General features: G+C 44.6%; 1 protein-coding gene across 9 annotated transcripts; it reads right to left on the reverse strand.

Moving 5' to 3' along the window:
* Nucleotides 1-344: 344 nt before the first annotated feature.
* Nucleotides 345-18,055, reverse strand: LUC7L (LUC7 like). 9 transcript variants are annotated; one of them, XM_081888045.1, is made up of 11 exons: nt 17,812-18,023; nt 16,118-16,188; nt 15,020-15,114; nt 13,757-13,855; nt 12,407-12,517; nt 11,096-11,239; nt 10,104-10,280; nt 9,734-9,822; nt 9,159-9,188; nt 6,879-7,049; nt 345-2,314 (listed from the first exon to the last, which is right to left on the reverse strand). In XM_081888045.1, exons 4-11 carry the CDS (start codon nt 13,850-13,852, stop codon nt 2,005-2,007), a joined length of 1,128 nt encoding a protein of 375 aa, XP_081744171.1. In that variant the 5' UTR covers nt 13,853-13,855; nt 15,020-15,114; nt 16,118-16,188; nt 17,812-18,023; the 3' UTR covers nt 345-2,004. The 9 variants fall into 9 exon arrangements, with proteins under 9 accessions (XP_081744171.1, XP_081744165.1, XP_081744167.1 ...); XM_081888039.1 differs by having other exon boundaries at nt 15,774-16,188; nt 17,812-17,890; XM_081888041.1 differs by lacking the exon at nt 17,812-18,023 and adding an exon at nt 15,774-15,858 and having other exon boundaries at nt 16,118-17,672.
* Nucleotides 18,056-21,831: the final 3,776 nt, after the last annotated feature.

Genomic DNA, 21,831 nt, shown 5'->3' on the forward strand with positions numbered 1-21,831 from the left:
TATCCTGGACAACTAGAACTGCAGATCCGCACTCATGTGGGACACTGCGACATTCTGCTGCAGCTCCCATTTGTGGTATAGCCCTGCCCTGAACATTTGTTGTAAAGATGACTAAAGTGGTGCTCTGAAGAATGCCATGTTTTTCTTCATGTGCCCAGGGTATCTATTGCATTAGTCCACAGAAAGATTTCCCCATTCCTAGGTCCTTCCTTCCCATTTTTGCAACATCTGTAATTAAACTTACTCCTGTCTCTTCAGTTGGTTGACAGTAAAGACAGGGCTGAGTTGCTCATGGAAATTTCAAGCATTAAGGGTTACACCAAAACAGACTGTTCACTCCGAGCCACAAAGATAAGCTTTTAATGTGAATAAGACTGGCAAGAGAAGAGCGTTTTACTTACATCTTTGTTACTTAGACCAATATCCCTCAAAGGCAAACAAAGGTGCTGTTAAGGATCAAACTGCTCATACTAAACATAAAAACCCCACAGAGGGATGAATTCCTAATATTTTATACACTCAATACGATATGCCTAGCTGGCTTCTCACTGTGTCCTCTGACTTCCCAGAGGGCAACACATTCTAGGTCTGAGCATGCCCAGATATTACCTGTCCCAATGGGCAACTGTAGGTCTGAATCCGATTTCCCCAAAGGAAACACATCTGCTCCTTCTGCTGGCTCATTAGTTCTCCTGGTAGTCACTCACAAACACACAAAAGGCTGAGAGAACACACTCAACCAGTCCTCTTGGGGGGGGGGGGTAGGTAGAATTCAGCAGTGAGAATAAAACGGAAAAGAAACTTAATTAAACATGCATTGATGAACACAATTCTGCAGCACAAAAAAAGAAAAAGGAGTTGGAGGGAAAAAGAGGCACACAGGAATTGGTCAGTAAGCTACTAGATAATTATACAAATCAAAAATCAAAAACTCCTAGTACCCTGGACACCACTCTCTGCAGCAGCACCTTGACTGTTTTCCGCTGCTATCAGCAGTTATTAAAAGAACCTGAAGTACATGACTATGATTATGGCCCTCTACCTCTTTGACACACCCCTACCAGCTGTGTTTCAGGTTGTCACCGCAAATGCAGTCTTGGCAGCATTGCAATCTGCTTAACTGCCGCCAACAAGAATAGTGCATCTTGCTCCCCCACCCCACCCCTCTGTAACTGCAGAATCAATCTAGATGTGGGAGGAGTTTGTCCCACGACAGAGCTCCCCATGCCAGGTCCTCATCTGCCAAATTGGTAGAGTCATTCTGTGTTATTGTGAACACTGCTCTTAATGGAATCGCTCTAACGTGCCTTCCGGTTTGAGGCTGCAGTGTGAGGAATCCCACCCCACTTACACCAGGACCTCTCCATCAGGGAACAACATTATTTATATTCAGTGGGATCAATACTGGCAACCTGGAAATTAGGAAGCAGACACAGAAAAATGAAGTCCCGAAGTGCAAAATTCACACTGATGAGTTGCATAACTTGACAAAATAATCCAATTAACATCCATTTAAATTTTAAATGCTGTGCTACTTTCACCAAGCTCTAAATACAACTACTACAACAAAAAAGAAGAAGAGATATTGTGCCATGTTGTACAGCTGTCCCAAAACAACTTTATTAAGCTAGGCTGTGGTGTAGGTTACTTTTGACCAATCTGGCTTGTTCATATTTAGCGAAGTCTTGGATATCAGAAACATTACATGAACCTGCCATATTTAGAAAGGGGGGTGGGGAGTGCCAGCGCTGCTGAGGTTCTTTAGTATGTTATGAACTCAAGTCTGCAATAGAAAGGCAAGTGATGTTTTAACATAGGCAGGTGGAGCATGAGTTTTTACAGCACGTTATGATCCCGCCACCCCCACATCTTCTGCCTGCTTCTGCTGCATTCTGCTTAAGTCGCTAAACTGCACTGAAGACCAGCGACTGAGTTTGTTTCTTTCAATTAAAAGACAAAAGTCTCAAGTCAACAGTATAGGAAACTGTCACACTACTGGCTTTGCTACCTGCAGAAACAATAGAAATTCAGAACTACAAAAGATGTGCTGTATTCAGTTAATATAAATGAGAAAAATCTGGGCTGTGTAGAACATTTCTCAAGACTATATATACAGTACAATACAGATCGCGTCCGGAGTTCAGATCTCGCCGGCTTCCCTCTCTTCAGATCTCTTAGGGTGAGATTTGCCATTCGTGCTTTCGTGTCGCCGTTCAGAAGAGCTCTTCTCTTTCTTGTCTCTTTCCCGTGATTTCTCCCTTGAAGACCGATCTCTAGAGGATCTGGAGAGGAAACCAGAGCATACTGTAGGGCTCTAGAATGGAAAGTGCGTGTGTGTCTGTGAAAACATTTCAGACCAGAAAAGGGAACTCTGGACTTGGCCTACCAATTCTCCTTTCTGGACCACGGGCAGAAAGACAGCCCAGATGGGCAGGAAGAGCCACCCTCCAGGGTTGGTAGACATTAAGCACAGGGTGAGGTACTACCTAAATCCAGAGTCAAGGTCAAGCACTAGATGCAGAGGTTCATAAGCTGAAATCTACAAGCTGCAATCAGGTTGCCCATGGAAAGACTATAGAAGAGTTAACAATATCGCAGAACAGCAGAGTGGGACGGGACCACAAGGGTCTCCAAGTCCAACCCCCTGCAGCTACAGGGATCTTTTGCCCAATGTGGGGTTCAAATCCACAACCCTGAGATTAACCAGTCTCATGTTCTACCAACTGAGCTATATATCTGTGCACAGCCCTTTTTGCTGGAAACAAAAAATGAGAAGCAATGCTATTTTGATCAAGACTAGACTGTCAAACAGGCAAAGGGCCAATATTTTCATAATATGGTGCTGGTGCAATCAACCCCTCCCCCCCCCCAAATCAATCCATTGAAGAAGGGTCCTGAATGGCCTGTCTACTCTTAAGTCCAAACACAGGACGAATGCTGACCTGAGGAAAAAGCTGACAAGCTCTCCAATCAACATCACTCACAGAAGCAGCATGCCCACCCCATTTGAAAGATACAGGACTATGGTTAGAAAAAGACAAATTAGGCATATGCTTTGATTTCTAAAAGAAAAAATGGTGTTTCTTAAGTGGTCTGCCAGGAGCCCTGATTATTTTCAAATGGACTGTGGAGAATGTGCAATAGAGCTGAAGCCTGCTGGATCAGGTGTGCTAGGAAGCTCCCTGCAGGGAACTCTAAATGTACCAGATGACTGGGATGCACATGGTGCTTTGAACTCCCGGCTTTGAGACTTCAAAGCACTGGGCAACCTGTGATGTCAGGTGACTGACAGGTGTGCAGCCTCACCTGCCTCTTAAATTTGGCCCACAAGGTTAGATTCTGATAAGCCAAAAAGGTTCCATGCCCCAGATTCAGGGAATGGACCACAATGGCTCACTCTAGGATGAGATTAGTCAATCAAATTCCAGGCTTAGCAACATAGAGGAATAAACTCAGTGCAATGACTGCTGGGCCCATCTGCCCAGGACCAGAGAAGTAAACAATACAAGTTTGCAATAAAATGGATTTTGTTCAGTTATTTTTTTGTTCAGTCAAGCCTAGAAATTCAACAATGACATCAATATTAAACAAGGCTCCTTCCTATGCTTCTACACTGTCAAAATATCTTCTTTTTGCTTCAGGGAGTTCCCCTGCTTCCCTCTTGGCTAGTAACCAATTTCTTTTGACAACTTGGTTTTTATACATCTCTCACACATATCTACTCCTGTTTTATCCCACAGTTCATCCTATACTTAGATATTTCCTTCCTTCAACTGTGCCATACACCCTGAAGCCAGCACAATGCAGGGTTAAGTCATTTGCCCTGTTTCCTGTTTCCCCCTCCCTCCCACCAAATCCCAGTTTACACAAGTGCTTTACAAGTACGACTTGTTCAGCTGTGAGGGTGTTTTATTTTAAATTTATGGTTTTTTCTGCTTTACTGTCTTGGGCTTCTCTGGGAGGAACAGTGGGATAGAGATTGATTGATCCAACCAACAAACCTGACACAATGCCCATCGCTATCAGATTTGATGTGAAAACGGGGAGGTGACATATTGCCAGCCCTTTAATTAGCCGCTCTTTATGGTGTGAGACTCAGCAAGTGCCCAGTGATACTAGCCCCTGATGAGAGCCCCAATTGCTACAGTCACCATCTGTGAAAAAAGGAATCGTAACAGAGAGCCACTCTTGTACAGCGGTGGGCTTAGAAATGAGGTTAAGAACCCTGAGGCTGGATGAAGCTGGTGGCCCATCTACTCCAGCATGTTGTTCTCACAATGGCCAGTCAGATGTTTATGGGAAGCCCACTAGCAAGACCTGAGCACAACAGCCACCTTTCCCCACTTGTATTTCCAAGCAACTGGCGTTCAGAGACATACTGTCTCTGACAGTGACCTGTGAAGGTGATCTTGGCACACCATTCTACAGAGGGAGTCCCACCCACCATATGCATATGTGCATACACTCTCACTCTCTATTTGTCATGCCTAATTTACTGCGGGACACAGGTGGCACTGTGGGTTAAACCACAGAGCCTAGGACTTGCCGATCAGAAGGTGGACGGTTCGAATCCCCACAACGGGGTGAGCTCCCGTTGCTCGGTCCCTGCTCCTGCCAACCTAGCAGTTTGAAAGCACATCAAAGTGCAAGTAGATAAATAGGTACCACTCTGGCGGGAAGGGAAACGGCGTTTCCGTGCGCTGCTCTGGTTCGCCAGCAGCGGCTTAGTCATGCTGGCCACATGACCCAGAAGCTGTACGCCGGCTCCCTTGGCCAATAAAGCGAGATGAGCGCCGCAACCCCAGAGTCGGTTACGACTGGACTTAACGGTCAGGGGTCCCTTTACCTAATTTACTGCACCTCATAGGGTCACTGTGCACCTTAAAAGCACCTCCTGTCTCACTGGAAGAATGGCAGAACATAAATGTATGAAATAAATTAAAGTTGTTACCTGGGATAGGGACTACCGTAACTACCCAAACGCTAAGCATGACAAAAGTGATCAGATAAAGGGGTGGGGGACCTGCATACACACAGCGGCTTATAAAAATTCAAAGCTGCAATGTGGATGCCAACTTTGTCAGATAAGAAGCAGAAGCCTTTCAGTCTTTAAAGCAAAAACCAACTAAGGATAGCTACAAATTAGGCTCTAAGCTTCTACCAAGCTGAGAAAGACAATCAGCAACTCAAACACAAACACAGCTTTATTTTACAGGGAGTTTCTCTACAGTGGACTTGGTTAACAGAATTGGGGGGGGTGTCAATATCAGTTCTCCTACAATGCTTTTATTATTCTATGCTACACCAACACACTATAAAGCTTTTTATTTATTAATTAAATTTATTAGTCACAGGTTTGCCACAGCAACTCAAAACAACTTAAGAGTAGTTGGAAGTGTTGCCATCTAAAGGATAAACAATGCAAAAGCAGAAGATGGAAATAGCCCAAACATCCGCAAATTATTCAACTCTTTACCCAACACAGTCTCTTATGTATCATTTTACATCTTCTTGAAGCTTCAGTATCTATTGTTGAGATGTTGACTTTTTAGGGATGGCAACATATCAAAGTATGATTTCTATTTTAGAAGAAATAAAACACTTCATTTTCTTTTGAGACTTCTTGTGCCTTCTCATTTTTAATTTTTAACTGTTCCAGAAAACATGACTGATACAGTTCCTCCCCGCCAAGGGAACACTTTGAGATGGGCTATTGTACATTTGGGTTTTCTGAAGCATTCCCTTACCTGCTCTTTAGCAATAGTAATTACAGGGTCTTCCTCATTTCCTAATTGTCCAAACTTCTTTTCTTTATTGTTCATGTTCAAGACAGATTTAAAAAATGAATTTAGTATCTCAACCATGAGTCAATAATTTCCACATACCCCATTTCTAGAAAACCTACTTTCCATTTCCCTTCATAGAGCAGAGAACTGTAAATGCTCATCTACTGTTGACATTATCAATCCAGTGAACATGGTGAACAGAGACTAGGTTTCCCCAGGCTACCTGCAGTACTGCTATGGATTACCAGCAGCTGGAAGTTACTAGGTACACCTGTATGTCAGGAGGCCACTTGGTTAACATGCTTGCATGCAGTAGATCTGAACTGAAGTGCTTCCTGTTAAGCTTCTCCAAGGATCAGAACTACAGTATTTTTAAAGAAGTAGAATCCAGTTAACCATGTGGTGGAGCAATTCTGAAGGATTTATAGCAAATCTGGGAGCACTTCTGGCCATGCAGCATGTTACTGCCCCTGTTCACATCAAGCCTACCTCCCTAATAGTAATCCTGGGTTATTGTTTACCCTCAAAGCAATTAAAGCACAGTGTGCCAGGCCACCAAAACCCACACAGCACCTGAGAGATCAGCGCTAGGGATTTGGGCCTCTCTCAAGTAGAAATGTATGTGCCTGTCTCAAATCCAGTAGATCCTACCATTCCAAACAAACATTCTGGGTCTGAGAGAATTCTCTCTGCTACTTACAGAAGAACTAGCATGCTTTTGAGCAGATGCAAGTGTTGCAAAGAAGTAGGGAAGCCTTCTCAGGTGATGTGCAGTCACCCTTGCAGGTCTAGTCCACAAGAAATCTAGTGAGTCCCAAATGGCTTTTGGAGCTCATGGACAACATCTACACACCCTACCTTCTAGGATGACAATGGGAGAAAGCAGCACATGCCTTCAACTTCATTCCCTGCTTATTTGTATCTTGTGAACCAGCTCTCTTCAACCCCACCCCATCGCAGCCTTGGGAAGGAGTTTGAACCAATCCCTATTTTCTCACTGTTTCTCCAATAGTCAGCTGAACTTGTTTCTCACGGCTAAACTACAAGTCAAAAAGCCTTTCCCCAAGAGGTTACAAAAGCCCAAGCCCCTACTTGTGTTTTGAACTCCTGTCTCTGGATCCCCGCCGGTGGCCTCGGCTATGGCTGCCGGAACGGCTGCGGTGGCGCCTGTGCCTCTCTCGTTCCCGGGACTTGGAGCGGGACTTTCGCTTCTCACGGGAAATGGACCTTGAACGTCTTCGCCTCCGCTCTCGAGAGCGAGACCTGCAAGAACCAGGAGAAGCAGTATAAAACCCAGAGATATAGAGAATTTGACACAAACAGCTGCTGGATTTCCCCACTGCTGAATTTGGAAAGAAATTCAATTTCAAGTTTTTATTACATTCAGGGTTCTTCCTCCATTTTATCCTTACAAGAACCCTGTTAGGTAGGTTATGGCTGAGAAAGTGACTTGCTCAATGCCACCCAATGAGTTTAATGACCAGCAGGGAAGAAATTGAACCTGGGCTAATACTGTTAAATCTGACCAGTGTTGTAGGACTGCAACACCCTACATAAAAATATGCTTGTCTTAATGCATAAATGAAAAAAGACATACCGTATTTTAAGCCCTATAGGACACACTTTTTCCCCTCCAAAAATGAAGGGGGAATCTGGGTGCGTCCTATGGGGTGAATGCAGGCTTTCGCTGAAGCTTGGAGAGCGAGAGGGGTTGGTGCGCACCAACCCCTCTCGCTCTCCAGGCTTCAGGAACACATCCATAGCCTAGGCAGCCCTGCGGGAGGTCCCCGCAGGGCTCCCCACGCTGCGGATAGCAGCCTGCCGCCCGGCACATGGGGCACCCTGAAGCAGAGCGCCCTGCGTACCGGACAGACATCCGCAGCGTGGGGAGCCCTGCAGGAGTTCCCCGCAGGGCTCCCCATGCTGTGGATAGCAGCCTGTCACCCGGCGGGCAGAGCGCCCTGAAGCAGAGCGCCCTGAAGCAGAGCGCCCTGAAGCAGAGCGCCCTGAAGCAGAGCGCCCTGAAGCAGAGCGCCCTGAAGCAGAGCGCCCTGAAGCAGAGCGCCCCTCGCACCGGGCAGACATCGGCCAGCCCCACAATCTCGGGGGACAGCAGGGAGGCGCAGCGCTGCCATCCCGCTGTTCCTCGACCTGGTTCGGTTTCCCCGACCTGCTTTTGGGGGGGGGGAATAAAGAAAAAAAATATCCTTTATTCCCCCCCCAAAAAAACTAGGTGCATCTTATGGGACGAAAAATACGGTACCTTGCAGAACACCAATACCTTCAGATTTGAATAAAAATATTTTGAACAGGCTTCCTCAACCCCTTATGCTGTCCAGAACATTTAGCAATGTCTGATTTGCCAATCACATTTAAGATTAATAAACAGCTAAAATGCTTCTATATAAGAGTGACTCGCTGATTAAGCATTAATTCCAGTAATTTTAGGACCTTGTATGCTTCCTAACACAATAGCATTCAGTACTTTCATTTCACTCACTGTCCTAGAACATCTCTTGATGACTTAATACAAGTGGATTAATCCTTTGTGCATTTAGTTCAAGCAAGCTACTACTGTACTTGTGATTAAGTTGACCTCTTTTATATTTCATTACTGCAGAACAGTTTCTTCCTCTTCTGCACATTTAGTACTCCCTCAGTTTCCAGTTCCTCCACAGAACCATGCTGAAAAGGCAGCCTTTACATCACCTCTGCCCAGATTATGCACTTCTTCCCCAAGAGCCTGGGCACTTCCTAGTTGAGGAAGATGCAAAGCTTCCATTTCAGATGTGATAATGTGGAGAAGGTGGTGTTTCATGCTCCTGAACAGCTACAGCATATTCAAGGCAATTCTCGGCAAAGATGTATCAGCAATTCTTCCACTTTTACTCTCAGCCACAAGGAGCATGTTCTCCCAGGGTCTCAGCAGCTACAATGGTTTCCTACAAAAATCCAGGCAAAATTAAAGGGGTTGGCTTTCTCTTAGAGTCTAAACGGCTTTGGTTAAACATGAGACCACTCTCTTGAGACTGCCAACCTAACATCCATACAGAAAGAATGGTTGCATGAAAAGGCCTTTAAGTATGTATTGAAAATGCTGTAAGGACTTTAAGGCAAGTCTGTATCAAGTGGAGCAATCCAATATTTTAAACCTTTCAAATAATTGTGGTTTACCCACCCTAAATACACTTTCTTGAAACCACAGTAGGGACTGGTCAAGCAAGCAATTGCTACAAACTGGAAAAGGCACCAGGGTTTTTCCTCCTCTGGTCCAATGATCAAACAGAATGGCAGAAAGAGAAAGAACTGCAAAGGGATGCCAGTCACCTTCCCCAGAATGAAGAACCATCATTACTAACTTAAAACACTCACCTTCTGCGATCTCTGTTTCTGGATCCAGACCTAGCAAAAAACAACATTTGTTTCAAGCAAGTTAATGATTGACGGAGTTGTTGGAAACTTTCAAATGGACAAATATTCTTTTAGAGCAAAATAACACTTAGGAAAAGAATTCTAAATATCAGGAATTAAAGGCATGGATGATAAATATGTTAAAGCTGAATCAGAAAAACGGCTATGAAACAATTACATAGGGTGGCTATTTGATAAAGCAAGGCAGGTTTAATCACCTTTTTCAGGGCAAAAACCCTAGCTGTTCGGACAGTTGTGTCATTTGCTGCTTGCCTGCAGGGCCTGCTAGTTTTCCCCAAGCAGCAACACGCCCATTTCTCCCTCTCTGCCCCCTTCCAAAGCCCACACCTGACATTTTCTCCTGACTTGAGGGGAAGCAACCAGAATATATGGCCCTGACGTGCCATGCACTGCCCACAATCCAAGTGTGACTAATGCCCGCTCTTTGCCACACCATTTCTTTGAGATCTTCACACAGCAGATCTTCACACAGCACCACAACCTTCCACTGCAAATACTTCCTAGAGTTCACTCACCGTTGACCCGTTCTCTCCTCTCGCTCTCTTTCTTCTCTCCGTCTCAACCGGTCCTGATTCCTCTTCTCCTGTTTCTCTGCCACAGTTTTCTATGATAAAGATAGGAAACCTTGTTAAACGCGGCAGCGTGCTACAACACAAGTCTGACAAAAAAAGCACAAGTTAATTCATCCTCTACCAGGATGGTTCTCCAATGGCTTGAGCACGAGACGGACAATGCTCCAAGTGCACAAGAGCATACTGCTCATGTAACCACATTTCACAGGAGCCATGAAGCAGGGCTACAGTCCCCCCTCAGGGCATCTGTACAGCAGAGATTGAACTATGGCCTTCTGCATCCAAAGCAGCTACCCCACGCCAGAGTTCTCACCCGCAACTGGTCCAGCTTCTCACGAATCTGAATGAAGCCCAAGTGCAATTTGCCTCCAAAGTGATCAGCAAGTCGGCGATCGTTATCATGGAGACCAAGGTATGCAGAGCAGACCTCACAGACACGCAGCTTCTGTTGCTGGAAACTGGATGCAGGCATAGAATTACGGTATTCCTCCTATGGAAGATCAGACAGCTGAGTATTAATACTTCCACAGTGCTTATCTCTTATGTTTTCATCTCTCCACCCTAAACAATTTCTCCCAGCTTATTAACACTGTACTCCTACCCTAGGGACACAGGTGGCACTGTGGTCTAAGCCACTGAGCCTAGGGCTTGCCGATCGGAAGGTCGGCGGTTTGAATCCTCACGAAGGGGTGAGCTCCTGTTGCTCGGTCCCAGCTCCTGCCAACCCAGCAGTTCAAAAGCATGTCAAAGTGCAAGTAGATAAATAGGTACTGCTCCAGCGGGAAGGTAAACAGCGTTTCCGTGTGCTGCTCTGGTTTCGCCAGAAGCGGCTTAGTCATGCTGGCCACATGACCCGGAAAAACTGTCTGTGGACAAACGTCGGCTTCCTCGGCCAGTAAAGTGAGATAAGCGCCGCAACCCCAGAGTCGTTTGTGACTGGACTTAACTGTCAGGGGTCCCTTACCTTTACTTTTTTTACCTACCCCAATATACTAGAAATAGTAGACACTATCTGACCTACAGCTCAGTTAATCCTGCACATATTGTGTTAGGACGCTAACACACCTTTACATAGAAGGATTTACATATGAAGTCACGAGGAAATGTTCAGAAATACTCAGAAGCTGTCATTTCAAACAAGAAAGAAAGCAATTAGTCATCAGTATTTCCTCACCTAGTTTTGCTTTGAGACAACTCCACATTTTGCTTTAGTATGGCGCATTTTTGCAGCTAGAGCAGACTAAATAAAAAACGAATTGTAACTTTTATACAAAACATTATCAATAAGAAGACAGCAAAGCAAACCTCTGCTTCTTTCTTTTTTGCTCGGACTTTTTCGACTTCCATCAGTATCTTCTGAGATTCATCCACATTCCCTTCAGCCCCCAGCTGCTCGGCTTTAGCCAGAAGTTTGCCAATGTCTTCATTTAGTTCATGCACCTTTTCTGCCTGGAGAGGAGAGATGGTGTTTAGTGATCAAGGGAATACATTACATCTTTGGCGTCTGACTTTGGTCTGGACACACAAGGAATTTAATGGCCCCTCCAGCTGTTTGGGGACTACAATTCCCATCATCCCTGACCACTGGTCCTGTTAGCTAGGGATGATGGGAGTTGCAGTCCCAAAACAGCTGGAGGGCCAAGGTTGGACATCACTGGTCTAAGGGAAAAGTTGTGTGAAAGATTCAAGGGAAAATGGGGAATGAGGTATTCCCTTCTAATGCAGTAAACTGGCTTGAAGCCTGTTTCCTTTGGCTTTGCAATGCATTTCAAGCTACCTTGAGCACCTTTTGGAAGAAAGGCAGAACGCATACTGAAACAAAAATGAACCGCTTATTTGTTTATTAATTTATAAAGTGCTTAAGGAGGCAAGTGCCTCATCCAAGTAATCTTTTAAGGTAAGCTAACTCTATCCCTGGGGCTGATAGTGAATTTGTGATTGAAATATCACTGCAGCACCAGCCTTCATTACTCTGACCTTTGAATTTTCAATACCCACCCCATCCTTGTGATGTCAATGTTTTAAAATGTTTATAATACTGTGTTTTAAATTGATGTAACCCACCCTGGGATCTTACAGTGAAGGCCAGTTAAAGAACCTAAGGGCTGGTGGAGGAGGGACAGAACAAAGCCCAGCAAAGAAACCAAGGCAGCTGCTAAAGGACAGCAGCCTCCACTTCCTCCTCTGCAGCACAGAAATGCAGATGCTCCTGCAGTTCTCTGATCCTCCTTTTCCAGCCCCCATCAGGCTAGTAATATTTATTTATTACATGCTGGTAAGTGTTGCGGGCTTATTTATAAGGCTACGGAAATTTTTTACGTTTTATATCGCACCTTGACATGAGCTTCAAGGCAGCTTGAACGAAGGACCACCCAACTTAAAGAGCTCATGCATTTAACCTTTACGGTAGGACCAGCTTCTCACGTAGATGCCGACTGAAGTGTCTGGGAACATCTGGGGATGCAGCATTACTGAAGCTGGGCAAGTATGAATCTAATTGGTCCAGTAAATCAGAGGCGACTGGGAGCCCTATGTAACAAGAGAATAGGATGGCAACTGCTGATACAGCCTGTGAGAAAGGAGGCTGCCACACATGATTTTGCCCGACTGAAGTACCTTTGCAGCCACTTCAGCACTGATCTCTTCCTGTGTTTCTGCAAGTCGTTTCTTTGCCAGTTCAGTTCTTCTGTCACACTCAGCAATGAAGGATTCCAAGTGGTCCATTGCCTACAGATGTACAAACAAACAAAGCTGACACACATATAGGAAAGGTGTACGCACAAAACGTTACTTCAATATTCTTTTCCCTGTTGGAAGAGATGCCCCAAGATGAACACGATCCTCTTGTTGGTATTTCAGATCAAAATTGATAGTGACAGTAAGGGGCAGATGAAAGCAACTGATGGTGAGGTGGGAACAAGAGATGTTTCTTCAGGATAAAAGCAGAGGTGTGTTTAGAAAACCCATTTCTTCAGAGCACAAAGCAATATCCTAATGCTATTGTGATACATCAAATTATTAAACCCTAGCAGTGATGCTAGTTTGTTTAGTTTTATATAACAAACACCAATAATGGCAAAATGGCAACAAAGACATTTTTAGGTAGAAGTTTAAAATAACTGAAATACTATTTACACTGCTCTTATAATAGAATTCTTAGGTACAGCAGAGGATATATTGAGCTGGATTCCTCAGAAGAAAGAGTATAGGGCAACTCTGTTCAGTTAAGCATGTACTGGATACGACTGATGGGACCTGTAGTCCAGATCATCTGGAGGGCACCTGGTTGACAAATGCTGCTTTAAAGCAGTGTTTCCCAACCTTTGGTTTCCAGCTGTTTTTGGACTACAATTCCTATCACCCCTGACCGCTGGTCTTGCTAGCTAGTGATGATGGGAGTAGTAGTCCAAAAACAGCTGGAGACCCAAGGTTGGGAAACACTGCTTTAAAGAGCTACAAGCTAGATTTAGCTCAGTAGTATTGATTACATGATCAGTGGGCTCCACTCTGATCTTGGAGTGCAGGCCTCAGTGACTGCACCTGTTTCGGTCAGAGCAGCAGCACATCACATTATCAACAATAATAATATATGCCTATAAAAATAAACACTACATAGTCTGCAAATTAACCTGCAATACTTTTATGGGCTTGTTGCATTGGGATTATTTGGAGCCAGTGCCCAGCATGACAACTTTGCTCTGAAGAGAAACCCTAGACACTTTGTGTCTAGTAACAAACTGCTCATTAAAATCTAAAGCGCAATGTTCTAAGTCTCCATCTGACAACCACTAGCTGTAGCTGCATAGTTCAGAAATCACTGTTTTGTGAATGGTATAGAAAACTTCTGCTAACTTTTGCAGGAAGCTTACAGCGGGAAGTGTCACAAGATTAGCGAGAATATCAGACTTACTGTTGCCCAATCTGATACCAGCATTTCATTACTAGAAAAAAACACAAAGCACTTACGTCCAACTCAAAGAACAGGTCCCTCTCTTTACTTGCGATTTCATAATCTGCTCTTAGTGCCAAATCATGAATTTTTGTACACTCTCCAAGGTCCATGCGCTGTTGAGAAGGGGGAAAAGAAGACAAAACAACCTGAGATCTTTACATTCATGCAGAAATATGATTAGGTTTAGAGGAATGCATGAGCTAGGTTTGGAAAAGTGAAAAAAGTAACTACCTTATACATGTTCATTGTGAGTCAGATGACATTAATATATATGGGTTGTATCCGACTAAGTTTTACTTAAAAGTATACATCATAATTAATGAAAGTTAGTCATGTTCATTCATTTCAATGGGTCTACTCTGAGTACAAATGGCACTAGATACAGCCCTGCAGCTTTAAAATAATATACTTATTTAAAAGGGTTTTGTATTCTTTTTAACCATTTAAAATTCATTTGGTGTACTCCATTGTGGGCCAATTATGCACTTCTGAAACACGCCAATTCAAAGATTCTGCCATTTCAAATAGAAGGCTGAATTATATTCTGCTATATGTATTAATGCTCTGTGTATTTTTTGCTGAAGGTTGAGTTACTGCTGATCCACATTTTATATGAAATTGTCACAAATAAAAGGGACACACATTACTAAGAGAACTTCTTACTGCTTTTCCTTATGATGTCCCCTTTCACATCAGCTGACTGGATATATTTGAATTCTGCTGCCCAGGTAACTACTTGACAGCTGCCCATAACAGATGAGTTTAAGGGCTCAACTTAGCTACCTCAATTTCATAACCAGAACACTTAAGTGTGCATGTGGAGTTTTTCATAATGTTTAAGTAACGTCACACAGAATTCCACTGTACTCCAAAGTACTGTACAGTGGTACCTCGGGTTACATACGCTTCAGGTTACATACACTTCAGGTTACAGACTCAGAAATAGAAACAGACTCAGAAATAGTACCTCGGGTTAAGAACTTTGCTTCAGGATGAGAACAGAAATCGTGCTCCAGCGGCGGGGGAAGGCCCCATTAGCTAAAGTGGTGCTTCAGGTTAAGAACAGTTTCAGGTTAAGAACGGACCTCCAGAATGAATTAAGTACTTAACCCGAGGTACCACTTTATTATGATCCTGATTATTAGAGAAATGGGAGGTTGCCAGCTTGACACCACTTGGGTTTTTTGAGTTTGTATACATAGCTAAACAGAATGATTCCACACAGGATTTAACTGTTAAACCATATATTCTGTAGCACCATCAGGAAGGGTACTTACCGTTCCTGCTAAAATATCATGAGGGCAACAATCCAGAAGGTGGCTCTTGCAGACTCGTTCATCTGTGAACTTCACCCTTTGCCTCGTTTCATCTCCTGAAATTCATGTTTGATTATAAATATGAAAAAAAAAAACATTTAAAATGCTAAGCAAGGTAAACTGTGGTAAGTTTCTATTTCGCCTCATTATGCAGATAAAAATACTTCACGAACCCCAGAACTGCTTGAAGAACTACAAAGACATTAAGTCGCAGAATATTCATTTTTCTTTCACAGCTGAGAATCGAAGCAAGTATAGCATTTACTGTCACATGCACCACTTACTAAGAATGGTGCTGACCACAAGAATGCCCGTAGCCAGACATCTATGTAAAATGACAGTAGAGTCAGCCAAGGATCCAGACCGCAAAGAATTTTCTTCTGCATGGAGAAGGGTCTGGAGATATCAAAACCTGTGCTCTCTGAACACCATGAACAAAACAGATCAACACCTGGGAATTTAAATAAGCAGCCATTTATTAATTCACTGTCTTTTCAGTTAGTGCTGCTGCCTTGTACTGTTAACAAGCAATGAGGTGCCACAGGGCCACCAGACGTATTTTGGTATTGACCTGAAGAGTATAATTTGTTTTGCCCCTCCCCTTTCCCGCCCTCAGAAAACATTTTTACATTTGGGAGCCACTTAAAAACAAGCAAAACCAACAAAAAAAGGGAAGTTAGTTAATACACACTGCGAGCTCCAACATATACTATACCCATCTGCCTTCTTCAAGACCTCAGCTGCAGAATTTTTATGCCCGCTGTTGAAAAGTTTTAAAGGAAAAGTTTTCTTGCCCACACCTGCAGTAAGGAAGTCAGGGGAATGATACATAAAAAGTAAAGGCAAAGTGGTAATGGTATGTGACAATTGTTTTTTAAAAGCTAGTCTGTGTATGACTATAGATCAGGATTTGCAAGCATCCAGGATTAATGTTGTGTCTACTAAAAATGTATTTTTTCCCTTTCTTTCTTTTCTAAGCTACACTTTTAAAGTTACTTGTGAAAAAAGCAGCAAACACTTTTTTTGTTATAACAGCTTTAAAAATTGGTTGTGACTCACGGCTCGATGAACATGAGGCTTTTCTGCAACTCCCTTGCAGATTGATGTAGGCAGGCAAAGATACACTGAACCTTTATAAATAAAATAGAGGGGCCACAATTGTTCAGTTTGTATGAAATAAAATTATGGGAAGCAATTCAAAAGCAACTCAAATACACAAAGAAAGAACGAGCACTTATTCATTTACGAAACAAAGTGCAAAAAGTTATCTGCAGAGTTCTGCAAATGTGCCAGATAGTTGCCGATTCAAGTAAGGAAGCAGATACAAACCTTGACAGGAATGCACAGCTTTTCAAGGGAATGTCCTGGGGCTAGCACTAAAGTCCCGTTTCCATACAGAACAGGCCTAACTTCGTGCTTTTATTCACGAAGCATTACCTCTACAGGCGAGTCTACAAAAGAAAAGCCTCACCACATAAGACCAGAAAAAGTCAGGCTTTCAGCTCATGATACAGAGCTAAAACCAACAAATCTGGCATTTAAAGCCTTATGTTTCAGGCAGCTTTAAGTGTCCGAGTTATGGGATTTAATGTAATATGTATTCCTTGCCAATGCTTTCCAAGAGTGCCCTCGAAATGTACTGAACACACTAGATCCTAACTTACTCTGAAACAGCTGAAACCTTATACCATCTGTAGCAGTGTTTTAGGCTACTGAGCAGATGTTTCCAGGAATTAGATGTTACGTCAAGAACTATGCCACCAGCTTTGGTGGGCATTTGGACTGGCACACCTTGAAGGCATGATAATGCAGGTGCTGGGGACTCGGCTACCCTGCTTAGGCACCTTCGTCCAAGCGCTGTGCTTGGTGACGCTCACCACCCACATTGCCATGACCGACAATCACTACACTGGCCAACTTGCCACACAGCCAAACTTTAAACTGGCCTGACAGGTTTGACTTCCGGCCAGTTAGCACCCAGCTGTCTTTTGCTATAAACTCTCCATATGGCTCAGCAGCAACATTGGCTCAGGCCAATGCTCCCATCTACTCCTTCAAACATCCAGTTTCCAAACTGCCCCATGGCAAACCTACAAGGAGGCCACAAAGGCAGGGAGCCCTCACCCCTCCCTAAAACATACACAAGCACTTCTGGTTTTAAGAGGTAGACTTCTGCTGGACTTGGAAGCTCCACTTACCTATCCTGGCTAACTGAAAGAAGCAATTCAAAGTTGCCCCTCATTTTAGATGCCCATCAGCCAAAAACGTCCTTCTTATCCCCTTATCATATAATCCTAGGATAATCCCAAAGCCCCTCTCTCACAAATATGAGCAGGGAGGGGCTTTTCCTAGCAGGGTACAACGCAAAGGCTCAAGCCAAGGACGTGTGAAATAAAACGCGCGTGGCGATTGGGGGGGGCGGTCGGGCAAGAGCGCCTCTGAGCATATGCTGAGCGCCCACTCATCCCTGGCCTCCCAGAAACGGAACCCCTCAAACCTTATGGATTTATTAAGAAGAGAAAGAGCCGCTGCCTCTTTCAGGGGATGGAAAGCCTCAGTTTGCAGGGGAAGCGAGGCACTGCTGTGGGTGGGCCTCTGAGGCGAGGCCCCGCCGATGGACACCGGAGGCGGCGGCGGGTCGCCTCCTCAGCGCTCCGCCACTGCAGGGGCCCCCAAAGGCTCTGTCCGCGCCAGGCCCGAGGCGCTCGCTCGCTTCCTTCCTGCAGGCCCCCGCCTCGCCCGCCCCTACTCACCGTCCCGGGCCGTGCCCATCAGCTGGTCGAGCAGCGCCCGCATCTGGGCCTGGGCCGACATGGCGGCGGCGGCGGCGGCAGCTACGAGGTGAGCCGAGAGCGCGGCGGAGGGGAAGGGGGGGGCTGGCGTCTCCTTGGAAACCAGGGGAGCGCGGCGGGGTGGGGGGAGTGGAACAACGGCGCGAGCCCAGGCCGCGGAGACCGACCCTAGCGCGGCCTCTCACTCGCTACAGCCTGCGCAGGGCACGATGGGAAGTGGGGGAAGGGGGAAGCCGAGGCGGAGGCGGCCGCCGTCTTATTCGCTTTCCTCCTCCAACCGCCAGCGCGAAAGGCACTCTGGGGGTTGTAGTCCCTAGCCGCAGCCCGCAGTGCACGCTGGTTGCTGCAGTTCGGTTCTGAGCGGAGCCTGGACTCGCCGCCAGCTCGTTGGTTTTGATTATATCTTCAGTGTTTTTGATTTTTGTTGGTATTTTTAATATGAACATGTTATATTTATATTTTTGTGTTTTTATTTTTTAAATTTATATCCTGGCCTTCTTCCCAAAGGACTGTTTTGTGCAGACTACTTTTTTTATGGTTAACCTGCATATAAACGTGGTCCGAGTAAAATAAATAATGTTCATTTTAAACATGCAGGGCAGTGCACTCCGAGATTTGAACACAAGGCCTCGTTGCACCTTGTCGACTTGAAGGAAAGTCCCTGTGTAAGACAATCAATCAATCAATCATTTATTGTATTTGACTAAAAGCCATTGCAAATCCAGTTACAGAACCAGCAAGTCCAATAAAACGTATTAAGAAAGATCCAGAAATAACAATTTGCAATCAATCAAATTAATGAATCCCCCGCAAAATCTATAGCGTTGTCTTTTATGTGATTAGCGCAGATACTTACAGCGGCTTACAAGACTATCGTGCATTCATTCTGCCAGGGTTTCATTTCAGCCTGGACATCTTACCAGGACTTCCCCTGCCTCCCTTCTCTCTGTAACAGGACACGTCTCCTACTTAACAGAAGACAGTCACGGAGGACAGCCCTCTGGTGGGTCATTACACCATACAGCACAAGGCAAAAGAGAGAGAAATGGATCCTGCAATGTATGTTTGGATTAAAGGTGAGCCACGGTCTGAAAAGGACTGCTGGGCTACTTGAAGGCATCCTCTATGAATAAGATAAAAGAACCACTAGAAGGGAGAGCAGGAGGAATCTTTAATTTGCAAGCTCCTGGGCAATTGACTGAATAAGCACCGCAGTCTCGTGGGTGGCTATAGGGTCCCCACTATGGCAAGGCGTATTGTATATCTAGTTACATTGCCTCTATAGTAATTGTATCTAAAGTTGCATCTGTACATATATGGTAAATCAGCACATGCACTTGCAAATCGGCATCCTCTTTTTTGATGAAGCGTTTTCTCGTTTCTCTTCAATGCAAAAGTGGTCTCCCTACTTGCAAAAAGCTTCCAAATGTGCCAAACCTTCTCCTTGTGAGTATTTTAAAAGATTGTAATTGAATTTGGGGCATGCTTCATTCCCCTTCTCTCCCCACCGCTCCACCCCCCTTAACCTGGGCTTGATGAACTGCATCGAGCTGTAGCAGTATCTCAGACAGCATAGGTGACAGTAATCCAGGGATGTGCATCTCTGCTTCTAGACAGCAGAGGGCATTGACACCCTTATTCTATTCTGGACACGTCAACAGCCTCTTTCTGCAAAAGAAAAATGAACAGAAGAAAGAACAGAGTGACTTGTAGCATCTTAAAGACTAAGGATGGCACAAGCTTCCATGCAGCACCTTGGGGATTTATTACAGCACGAGCTTTTGCAGTCTAGAGAGCCCACTTCACCAAACAGAAGTCCTATCCTCAGTTGGCTTCCATTTGTCTGTCTACCTATCTATCTCCTTTGAAATCTTACTGTTATGGTGGCTTTGAGTGGCCTGGGGACCAACATATTCTGCGAAGGATTTCGCCATGTTGCCATTTTTAGTACTGGATTTATGTCAATTGATTCTATTGCACAGTAAATGGCATGTTTGTCTTACACAAGCAGCTAAAAGGTCTTGTTGACAGGCAATGAAATTTTATTTCTTTGTCTGTTTAAAAGCATTTCTAAGCCAATTAATTAAAAAAAACACTCCGATGCGATATACAAAAACTTTTCTTTTTCTACAAGAGCACTTTCAATTATATATATATATATATGTACATGTAATCCACACTTTCATAAAAATATATCACGGTGGTTTACAACATACAAGATTATAATAAAAAACCAGTAAAAGTATCTGTTAAAAAAACCCCAACAACAGTAAAAACGACAATAAAACTTCAGTAAATACTGGCGGGTTAAAAAGAAAAACGATTGTATTGTGAAGGCCTGCCTAAGCAATACAGTTTTCAGATGACACCTGAGAGATGGCAGGTACAATTCCTGCCAAACCTCTAGAGGCAGGGAGTTCCACAGGGCAGGACCTGCCACAATAAATGCTTGGTCGGGGCCAACCAAAACAGAGGGGCAAGTGGGGAGCCGCCAGCAGTTCCCCACCAAAAGCTGTCAGTGATCAGGATGGTGCATAAGGGAAGCTGCCTACGTTGAGTCAGGCAACAGGTCCATCTAGCTCAGTGTTGCCTGCACTGAATGGCAGTGGCTGTCCAGAAATTCAGGGAGGAGTCCCAGCGCTACCTGGAGACAGCAAGGATTGAACCTGGGACCTTCTGCATGCAAAGCAGTTGCTCTACTGCTAAGCTGTGGCCCTACCTCTACAGAAATGTATGGTATGGATCTGAAACAAACCATATTTTCCAGAGTAAAAGGGATCCCCATGAAATGCTCAGGGAAACAGGGAGAGCAAAACATCCGATCCTGAACTTTCTGATAGTAAGAGCAGTTTGACAGTGGAACAGACTCCTGCAATAGGTTGTGGACTCACCTTCCATGGAGGTTTTTAAGCAGAGATTGGGTGGGTCTCTGACATGGATGCTTTAGCCGAGATTCCTGTGATTCTTTAAGCAAGCTCCGCCACATCCTCAGGCACCCATCCCAGAGACCAGCGCACTAACTCTTTGCTCTTACGGTCCCGGTGAATACAGGCACGCCAAACGTTTTCCACCTACTGCTCCTTCTAATGGGCAGAGTTGTGCTGGAGTGCTTGTGGGGTTAATGGTGGGTGTCATATTATTGCAGCTCGTTTGGAGTGCTGACATATTGGAGCTATTGATTTTTCCTCCACTCTTGCATGGAGACCAAGAAGAGGGCCCAGAATCCTCCTATAGGGATCAGGGAGCTGCAGCCCCTGACCCACAGCCACCCCGACTGCTGCTGCTTCCAGAAGCGACTGTGATAAGGCAGAAGCTGGCTCCGCAGAAAGGTGAACGGTGTTTATGTTTTGTTTTTTTAATGAGAAAACCCGAGGCCTCGCCACGGAAGCATATGCCCAGACAGATGCTCTGTGGCCCCATATTGCGCTGTCAAAACTCTCTTTATTAGTTGGAGGAATGGCGGCGCGGAGTGGCTGTCTTTTAACAGGGGGAAGGAGAGAAGCTGTTCTCAGTGAGTTGGGTACACAGCTAACGCTCTTGCCACCTTTCCCTTTGCCATTTGTCAGCCAACCCACCCACCAAGAGCGGGACTACAGCTCCCCAAGGGCGGCGAAACCCAAGACGGTGAAGGCAGGTGCCCTTTCAAAAAGGGGAGCATGATTCCCCATCATCCTAGTCCTCTTTAAAAAATAAATAAAAATTATTAACAATTTCAATATAGCAACATATCAAAGCATCTCATATTCATCATTTCCCCATTTCCCCCCACCTCCCCATCAAACCTTCCCTCCCTCCCACCAAGACTTCCCTCAGCTCCTCTCTCTGATTTCTCAACTCATATTGTTCTCTGCATACTGTACAATTGTATAAATCCTTATATTATCTATCCACTACATTAGCAATCAAAAGATTTGTGTATGTTTATTCAAAACCTGCCAAGGAGTCCAGTTCGTTTTGCTGTCTTTTTAAATAATATGTGGA

The sequence above is a fragment of the Podarcis melisellensis genome (genome assembly GCF_964234715.1).
Source record: "Podarcis melisellensis genome assembly, chromosome: 14".
In the NCBI taxonomy this organism is placed as follows: Eukaryota; Metazoa; Chordata; class Lepidosauria; order Squamata; family Lacertidae; genus Podarcis; species Podarcis melisellensis.

Excerpts from the sequence above, each read along its gene's own strand:
- LUC7L (XM_081888038.1), bottom strand. The coding sequence starts at position 17,872 with ATGTCGGCCCAGGCCCAGATGCGGGCGCTGCTCGACCAGCTGATGGGC. Across the intron at positions 13,856-15,019 it reads ATGATATTTTAGCAGGAACG|CGCATGGACCTTGGAGAGTG; the intron begins GTAAGTACCCTT and ends CCTTCTCAACAG. Across the intron at positions 9,189-9,733 it reads GAGGAGAGAACGGGTCAACG|GTCTGGATCCAGAAACAGAG; the intron begins GTGAGTGAACTC and ends GTTTTTTGCTAG.